Raw genomic sequence first — 9,873 nt, 5'->3', positions numbered from 1 at the left:
CAAAGACACATCTTATATGTATTTAGCCCATATATACCTATACAGTTTTATATAAACATTTTAGGAGTGAATACATATGTTTAGATGCCTGTGACAGCCTCTCAGCTGGTCAAACAATGCTGCTCCGCTGTTCTACGACAGAAAAACAGGTGAGGACAAAGCGTACGACAGCTCCCGACCAGACGTGGTTTTTGTCTTGGCTCAAGTTCAAAATCAAACGTTGGCGCAAATGGTAAATGCCGAAAATTGCGGTAATTTCGGCGTACACCCATATTTTGGCGTACGCACGGTTGATAAATGAGGACCTAAGAGAGCACAAGTGTCTGTGTGAGTTCATGACATGGTGTCAGAAGAAAGTTAAACACAGTGTTAAAACTAGCAGAGTGACATACTCATTGTCGAGTGCGGTTTAACATGGCAAAGTTCCCTCCACCTGAGAGTTATCACTTCGACAAACCGTCCGAAGTCTATTCTCAAAGCTGGGAAGGGTCTCAGCTTCTAAGTAATGTACTGGACAGAGTCATTCTTTCTACTGCTACATTTCCAGGTTGCGCCTGCGCCGATCCAGCATTTTATTCCATGTAAAAAATAGTGCATTTCAGCGAGAAGCTGGGAAACTGAGACACTTTTACCAAGGTCTAGCAGGCTTTGTTTCAGTGAGTAGCTACGTCGTTTTGTTTATTTTCGGGGAATTCTAAGCAGTTTTAGCAGCATCTTTGCTAGAATAACATATGACATGACATTTTCATATCTTCCAGGCCTTGGCAAGTAAACGCCCCGGGGGGAACTATGCCATTTTGCCCGGAGTCAGCCCGGAATCATCAATCCGATTCCATCAACAGAGCGCACAATGCAGCATGGCTGACGCCAGATACAACCCCAACATCCTCCTGTCTACTGCAGCTGGTGGTCATCTCCGCACTGGACAAAAAGTGCCTTGCACTGCTGAACTACAGGGCGACTCCTATAGCAGCCACAGGCTGTAGCCCCTCACAGCTCCTCATGGGACGCCAACTTCGAACGTCACTCCCGACGCTGGAGAAGAATCTTGTCCCAAAGTGGCCTGATCTGAAGGCTGTGGCTCAACAGGACGCCCAAGTGAAGGATGCCTACCGATTCTTCTATAACCGTCGGCATGGAACAAGGACCTTACCACCACTACGCACAGGTGACCCTGTGCTGGTGAGGACGACGGATAAAGAGAAAAGTTGGAAAACTACAGGAACCGTGAGACAAGAGGCAAGGACAACCCAGATCATACATCATAGCAACTGAGCAGGGTGAATACCGGAGGAACAGAAGACACCTCCAAGCAACACCAACCCAACAAGAGCATGATGTTGAAACTGAGTGCCCAGCTCAGGCCCCTCCTGAGTTGGACCCACCAGCAAGCCCAGCTGCGCGGGTGCCAGATACACCTGCATCGCCAGCAGCGACATCACCCAAGATGTCAACCCGCTATGGACGCACCATAGTGAAACCAGTCAGATACAGATAGACTGTGAACATTGAACGAAAAAGGGAAAAAAGAGACTGACCATTCTATGACAAGTTGAACTGTTTGATTTGATTTGATTGAAAGTAACATGCATAATGTTTATTGCAATATTTTGGTTTGATTGTTGAAAGAAGAAAAAAAGGAAAATGCTTATTTCTTGCTGCTTGACATATAACAGTCTAGTGTGTGCATTCTGGTTAACCTGCGTTTTTGTTTTGAGTAGAGCAACTTTATTTTCAGAAAAAAAGAAAGTTACTCCATAAGGAGGGAGATGTGCTGAATGCAATTGTGTTGTATGCAATTATAGTGTCAATTGATTACCACCTTGCAGTAGCCTTGGCAGGTATATACCAGCTGTACCCATTTCATGATTATGGCATATAAATGACTGAAGCCTAAGAGAGCACAAGTGTCTGTGAGTTCATGACAAATATTAACCTAATAAAACTATTAAATTCACAAAAGTAGCTACGCTTTACGCCACCAGAGCTAGCCACATCACTTCCTTGTTTTGCTCAAGGAAGCTCTGAGAAGGAAGGGAAGTGGTCACGTGACTGGGCTGCGCTATGACACTTTCATGGGCACTTTCATGGGAGCCAAACTACCCGGAAGTTTGGCAGAATGCACTGGAGTCAATGAGAGCTCAGTGACCAGCTCATGAACAAACATTATTTATGAACAATTGTGACCTTTTGTAATCACTTCTGGAAATTAACAGAAGACATGTAACACATTATTGTCTGCTGTGTTGTTATTCGATGTGTGCTTAGACGCCTGCACGGCATGGGCTTGTAAGGCAATCAAGTGCTCCCCTTCCCCAGTACAGCTACAGAGCTGCTACAGAGCTGGGAATGATATAAAGTGATTGAAGGTGTGGGTTATAGGTGAAATTTACAACGGTCACATGACTGTAACCAGCCAATCAGAATCAAGTATTGGGACTAACCGTTTTAGGATGGCTAATTTTGCATGGAGAGAGAGAGAGATGCCGTGTCCTTCTGCCGACTGGCCATGACCACCGTCTACTGGCCATGACCACCGTCCATGGCTGAGGGAAGTAGGGGTGCTGGGGGGGCTGGAGCACCCCCTCCCCCCAGGCACAGCCCCCCCTCGGACGGGAGGGGGAAAATAATAATAATTTTAATAAATATGCTGTATCACAGTATCAGCACCTTATCCTGGTTAATTGCCTGTGTCAGTTTTCTCATGCGTGTGGAGAGGGAAAGTAAAAGCCACTTTTCTGCGTGAAATTGCGCGAAAATGCGCGTGCACGAGGCGCGTGCACGCGCATTTTGCGGCGCGCGATAACGCGCGCGCACCCCCTACTGAACGTTCAGCACCTGCTAGTGTAAACATCTTCCCGCGGCCCTGCCACCGTCTACTGGCCATGACCACCGTCTACTGGCCATGACCACCGTCTACTGGCCACGACCACCGTCTACTGGCCATGACCACCGTCTACTGGCCATGACCACAGTCTACTGGCCATGACCACCGTCTACTGGCCATGACCACCGTCTACTTTCCTATTACTACTTATTCCTGAACACGTGCGTCTTTGGCCAACCAACTACACTTTGGTGCGATTGCATTAACAATCTACTTTGACCTGAATTCTCAACAGGATTCGTTTTAAATCGTGTCGCCAAGCAACGCCTTGTTAGCTTGTGGCTCTGTTTTTTTGACATGCGCAGTTACACACAAATGGGAGTTACCAAGTCCAGTCGCCATACAGGGTAAACTTTGTATAGATAGGACTAGGAGCAGGGGTTGACACCAAGGTCTCAGAGGCACTTGACCATCGGGGAAGTAATACATGTCATGTTCTACTTGCCCAAAGGACATGCCCACTTGCCCGAAAAGTAAATTGTCCATTCAAATTAAATGATAGGTAGGGCCTACATTTTGAATTACTGTTTGTTTTACTTTCTGGGGCTGTGCGATAAAGAATGTCATACCTATTTTGTATGTCAAATACCTAGTACATTTCTATGAATATGACTATGGGTTCACACTTGTTATTTCATATATTTAAGTGTAGCAACTTTGAAAACAGCACATTATAGGTACACAGTGCTCTTATTTTACATTCCACAGTCCAGAAGACAGTACTCTGGCCACGTTCAGGTGTTTAGACAGATATCTCGTGTTGTGTTTATAGACGGTTGCGTCCCCTCTCAAACGAGCACTTTCCCGGTCAGGCAACCTGAAAGCAAACTCCAACTGCCCCGAAGTTTTATTTACCAGGGACAGGTGGGTAACACTTAAGGTGGCCTTACACTAGCCGATTTTTTTCAATCTGAAATCTGATAGCACCACACACTACAGGATAATCGGAGCGGGGCAGAGCAAATATCAAACATTATTGATGTTGATCGCGCTTTGAGCAGTCGGGCACCCCCCGAGCGTCAAAAATGCCCGATTATCGGCTAGTGTAAGGCCACCTTTAGTGTCAACGCCTGTAGGAGAGTAAAACACTATGAAAAACACAAAAATCAAAACATTTTTAAATACAAAATGCAACAAATTAAAGTTGTACAACCCCCCCAAGGCCATTTTTTTTATTGCAATGGGTAATTAAATCACTTCTGTAACATGAAAACCTCTTTGAATCAGGAGCTGGAAGGGCTTGACAAACGAAGAGCAACCCATGGTCCCCGTGAAGATACTACAACGAAAAGGGAGAGGATGGCACGGTACAACCGGTATTCGGGGGATAGGTATTGATTATCCGACTACATAAAGATTCACTGTTTTTGAATAATTTAATTTGATTTTAAATATTTATTTTGTGAGATTGTGAAAGAAATGTGTTTAGGATGTTGGCCAGCTATGTTATGGACATTTTCTATTTTAAAATAGTGCCCATGTGCCCTACAATAGCGTTGCTGCTGGAGGTGTGATGAATGGCAACACAGCACTCCGTGAAGTGCTGAAGACCGCACTCATCCATGATGGTCTGGCTCGCGGCATCCGTGAGGCAGCCAAGGCTCTGGACAAGTATGTTAACTGCCCTTTTACGTCATTATTGCTGTTTGTTTGTTTTTTACGGGTTTTTACAATGATACTGATGATATTTAGGCTCCCTCTACTGAAAGCACAGTGAGGACAAATGCCTTTGTTACCCAATTTCTGTCTGAGATGTGTCATGTTCCATGTGTTGTCTGGGGAGACCTGAGCTTGATCCTTGTTAATGTAGCTAATTCCTGTCCTTATTTTAATTTTTTTAGGGGCCAGGCCCATCTCTGCGTCCTTGCGGACAACTGTGACGACCCCAAGTACGTCAAGCTGGTGGAGGCCCTCTGTGCCGAGCATAACATCGACCTGATCAATGTAATGATAAAGCTCTGTCCAGATGAAATTGGTATTACAAGACCACGTCTGTAATGCGACATACCAAAGCCTACACAGGTTGTGCAGTCGACGCGCTGTGATTGACAGCCTAAACATAACCCTAACCTCAGTAAAACTACCTAAACCTAACCTCAGTAAAACTATACCTAAACCTTAACCTCAGTAAACTTAACTTGCCCAGGGGCGTGGTTATAAGCACAACCCATGTAGAAATTGGTATCTAGTGTCTGTATTGTTTTACTGTGGTGTATCGGATGAGTAACCACGTGGTGTAATGGCGTACCATGGCAGTGACTGTCTAAACATTGTTTGCGCTATTACCAGGACCATGCACATACAGGAAAAGAACGCTTGGAAAGATGCAACTGGCAACGGCTTTAGACCCAGTTCAAGATATAAAGACCGACAAACTCAGCTCGGTTAAAGCTGACTCTACTGCAATCATACATGGGCTCGTTAACCCTGCCTATAAACAAATGGACTTTAAATGCACTATCCGGAATATATGGCTTCATAAGAGCCAGGATGTGCACATCTTTGTTCATCTCGTGTGTGCCTGCATGTGTGGGATCCGCACGTAATTCCGACTGAGCATTAGTCCGACATGCGCTGCTCCCGTGCTTGCGGTTATGGTTGGGTTAGGGTTTGAGGTAGGCCGTTCACTTGACTTATAATATCACTTCAGAACAGAAGTGGGCCAGTGAAGGCATTCATTTAAATGATGGTGCCACCGGAACAGTGGGACCCTGAGCAACACTACCCACCACTTTTATATGCATTCATTTAGATTTTACATTTGATTTTATATGTACGTCGTCTGCAAATGAGGGGCAACTTTCTTTCCCTTTTACAGTAAGCTAATATGTCTACACAAATTGCTACATAACCTGCATATCCTCATTTTGGGGCTACACAAGGTGAAGGGTAATTTTTAGGTTTGATGTAGCATGCATGTTAAAATAATGTATACTCAGGCGCCCGCTGGCCGAGTGGTCCAGGTGCATGCCACCACATAGGCTCTGGCCTGACAGTGTGTTGCGTGTTCGAGTCCCGTTCATGACGACCTTTGCTTCATGTCTCTCCCTCTTGTCTATCTTCACTTGAAACTATCAATAAAGACAAAAGCATACAGTAAAAACACAGTAGGAAGGGACCAAACTGATGTCAAGTAAAGGCTGTGTTGCTGTATCAGTGATGACAATTTGGCTCCTTCTACTGACTACCATGAGGATATCTGCCATCCGTTACCACATGTGTGTCTGAGATGCATGCAGCTTCAGTTAACTTGGCTACAGAGTAAAGGTCCTGAAAATGGCATTTATTTGACCTTCAGTTGTCTTTTCTTCTGTTCAGGTTGATGACAACAAGAAGCTCGGTGAATGGGTTGGTCTGTGCAAGATCGACCGTGATGGGTACCCCCGCAAGGTGGTTGGCTGCAGTTGTGTCGTGATCAAGGTAAATGGATGCTCTAGGTGTGAACTGAACATCTGTGCCATGCATCCTTCTGAAATAATTGCTGTACTTACTGACTGGATATGAGTCAGTCATTTACCCAGTGGTCCAGTAGTGTCTTGGTCTAATCTTGTCATTTGTTTTGTCTTACAAGTTGGTCATGTTCTTCACCACTTGACTGTTCTAATAATGACTTGTTTTCTCTAGGATTATGGCAAGGAGTCTCAAGCCAAGGACTTGATTGAAGAATTCGTCGAGTACCAAAAGAAATGAGGTGTCAATAAAGATGTGGGAGTAAAGCTACTGTCTCAAGTGTTATTTATCGTCATATTTACTAATGCATTTTGTGCTGGTCAACTCCAGTATGGGGCTGGTTTAAATGCATTTTATAACCTGTCAAGGTATTGGATATCTGACATGATGCAAGACTATGGGGAAATATCTTTATTAAGAGTGTTATTACTCTGCATCCTATAATAAAATAGGCCTATTGGTACTTTGGCTACCAGAGTGTGGCCACCTATGTCCAGATAAACGTAAGGGACTTGATTTTTTTACTAGAGAGGTAAGATATTTGATGCTAGATATTTCAGTTCAAAGGAGCTTTATTGGCATGCATTTTCATGTGTCAAGATATAACAGTAAAGAAAACTTAAATGGGGAAAGTATATACAGTTGGAGGGGGTACAGCATTTTGTAAATTGTCACATGTCATGGTCTTTTTTTTTCTTTTTTAGTCACTTTCATGGCAATTTCTTCAAGAATATTTAAATGCCATACAAAACCTCAGATTTAAGATGTGTTTAAAGGTCGCAGTTCTTAATGGAAATTAGTATTGCGTTCATATGTCCACTTAAAGTAAACAGCCTTATGACTCCTGGTCTGGGGTACACTTCAACATAGCATTATTTTATCAACTGTGTTGATTACAAATATGAAATGCACACATACTGTATATATCATGCAGTAGGACATAAAATAGCTTCTCACTTCCCTGTCCTGCCAGCTGCATGTTGAATATTTGGTCTGTATTTATAGATCCTATCTAATACCTTAGCAACTCTTTTGTGAACTTATTTTATTGGTTGTAAAGAAACGTCTTGAACAAATTAATACAATTCTAGAGAAGTGAGTCCAACTAAGGTGCTATGGTTTTCACATGACGTGTGGGTTTATACTGCCATCTAGTGATGATTCATTACTTTATTCTATTGAATCAAGCCATTCCAGTCTTCAGAGTTGCTCATTTTTTATTTGAATAACAGTTTGAGACTATGAAGGAAAGATTATGAAGCTGTTATGGAGACCATACCAGGGGTGCCCACACTTTTTTGACATGAGAGCTACTTTCAAAAGGACTAGCTGAGCTAGTCTAGCTCAACAAGAACTACCCGCTGAAAGAAAGATACCAGTGTTGAAAATAGTTTATGTATGTACCTGAGGGGGATTTGGAATAGCGGAGCTGGTGTATAAGACCACTTGGAATGGGAAATAGAGTGGGAGAAATGGAATGGGTAGGCATATAAATTTTTCTGTATTTAATTTGTAATGCTACTGAAGTTTTTGTGCACAGAAACTCTTAAACAAAATATTGCATTGTGGTTTGAGCTGACAGGCCCTTTTGATGTCAGTCAAGTCACTTTAATTCAAGTGGCAGATGCAAAAGAGTTCTGCATCTGCATGGTGTGAGAGCAGATTTGGAGCTGATTGTACTAACCAGAAGAACCAGATTCACATAATGGCACCACCAACACTAAAGATGATCTGACCGACTACTTTGAGGAGCTGATGTGATAGGAGAGCCCTTCACTTCACCTGTGCTGTTCTCTTCTCTATAGTTAGGAAAAGTTAGCCAAATGTGTGGCAAATTTGCAAAAACAATGCTTTACCTTCACAAATGTGTTCATAAAAGTATCTTGTCTACTATCACCTCAATTTGTTCCAACCCAACTAACTCCCTTGGAAAACTTTGTGACAGCTGCTGAAAGTTGGGGTAACCTATGCAAGGTAACATTTTAAAATTTTCGTTATGGTTTCAGGGCCTAAAGTTCTCAGTCCTGGGGACGGATTTCATAGGGGTCATTTAATGAGATCAGTGCAGATTTGCAAAAAATCATTTTAATTGGGATTTTTTTTTGCTTTAAGCCCTGAGCTTTAAGTAGCATGTGACGTGTCAAACTAGGGGGGTTTTCCCATTTGGCCGAAATTTAGCCCAAGGACAGGAAAAGGAAATTGTAATACATAATATTTATCATCATGGGATCATCATTATAAAATCATCATATATAAAATGGTTAAACAGAATTGTAGACACGAATGAAAATACACATTAAACTTGTTTATTTAAACGCACAAGCCATGTAATAATTGCTTTTAAGGCTAGGCTGTTTGAGATACCAAAACATTATCTCTGGGGGGTGCTACAAATGTCCTGTTACATCCTGTAAGTTCACTTAAGAAATAAAACTAGTTGTCACTCCCTTCACAGACGAGACAGGTTGCTTTCTTTACTGGTGGTTTATTAGACCAACGTCAAACTGGTGACACACAAAATAATAAAGACAACTATACACAATACAAACGTGATATGGGAAATGTGTTACAGGGTGCTCTAGCTAGGCTACGGCCCCACCCTGTGGTCCCCGGATGTTACTGCCTCTGTAGCCTTATACCTGGCTGAGTCACATGAAGCTGTTGTTGTCGTTGCAATGCTGTTATGTACGCTACCGGCTTTCAGACAATAAAAGGCACTGAGCACAGCATATCTCTCTTTTCTTTCTTCCAGGAAATAAAACGTCTGGGTTTCCGAGGCTATATCTCTCCTGACTATCTCTTATACACATGAGTACCAACAGTCATTAAGACATGCACATCCCTTGACTCCTTCAAAACCGCTCTCAAAGGGCAGTGGCACCTACGGATGGCTGCAATTCGAAACTGGCCCCCGTAAAATCTGGATCCCCCCCCACCACCCCCCCCCCCCCCCCCCTTTTCCCCCTCACTGTATATGTTTCTTTTCCCTTTTTACCTCCATTATGATGAATTCCTGTACTGTTCTTTGTCTATATAGAAGTGTCTATTTGTACGTCTCTTAATGTTTTGATGAATTGAACATGGTGGACCCTGTTGTAAACAAGTGTAATGCTTAATTGGGTCGTCCACTCACAGTGAACAGCCTTTGTATTGAGTTTGTGCTTGAAATGTACTGTAATTCTGCAAACTGTTAATAAAATTTTCAATCAATCAATCAGTCATTCCACGAAACCGGTACGATTTGCAGTCCCTCTTACCTTTTAAGGTGTATTTTATCGATTGAGTCACCAAAATGTATTTTTAAAAGCTTTTTTAATCAATTTAAATGTTCCCTTTAATATTGTGTAAAAATTACATGGACTTTATCTTCATATCAGAAATTATCTTGTTTTCTTTCAGTAAACACCCCCTATTTTGTCCATTTTTTCATGTCCCCAATGGCCTTCGATGAAAGTGGACTTGAGATATGACTATTACAAATTTACAAAAATCCATAAATTATGCCATTCACATATAAATCTATCAGTACTTTATTG

General features: G+C 42.6%; 1 protein-coding gene across 1 annotated transcript; it reads left to right on the top strand.

The window, feature by feature from the left end:
- Positions 1-4,164: 4,164 nt before the first annotated feature.
- On the top strand, positions 4,165-6,653 carry LOC306940819 (small ribosomal subunit protein eS12-like). The gene is made up of 5 exons (XM_079526033.1): positions 4,165-4,218; positions 4,361-4,498; positions 4,729-4,831; positions 6,206-6,307; positions 6,512-6,653. Exons 1-5 carry the CDS (start codon positions 4,187-4,189, stop codon positions 6,575-6,577), a joined length of 441 nt encoding a protein of 146 aa, XP_079382159.1. The 5' UTR covers positions 4,165-4,186; the 3' UTR covers positions 6,578-6,653.
- The last annotated feature ends 3,220 nt before the right edge of the window (positions 6,654-9,873 follow it).

The sequence above is a fragment of the Electrona antarctica genome, assembly GCF_951216825.1.
Source record: "Electrona antarctica genome assembly, chromosome: 17".
In the NCBI taxonomy this organism is placed as follows: domain Eukaryota; kingdom Metazoa; phylum Chordata; class Actinopteri; order Myctophiformes; family Myctophidae; genus Electrona; species Electrona antarctica.
The sequence above is the reverse complement of the archived record's forward strand: the minus strand, read 5'-3'. Positions and strand labels throughout refer to the sequence as shown.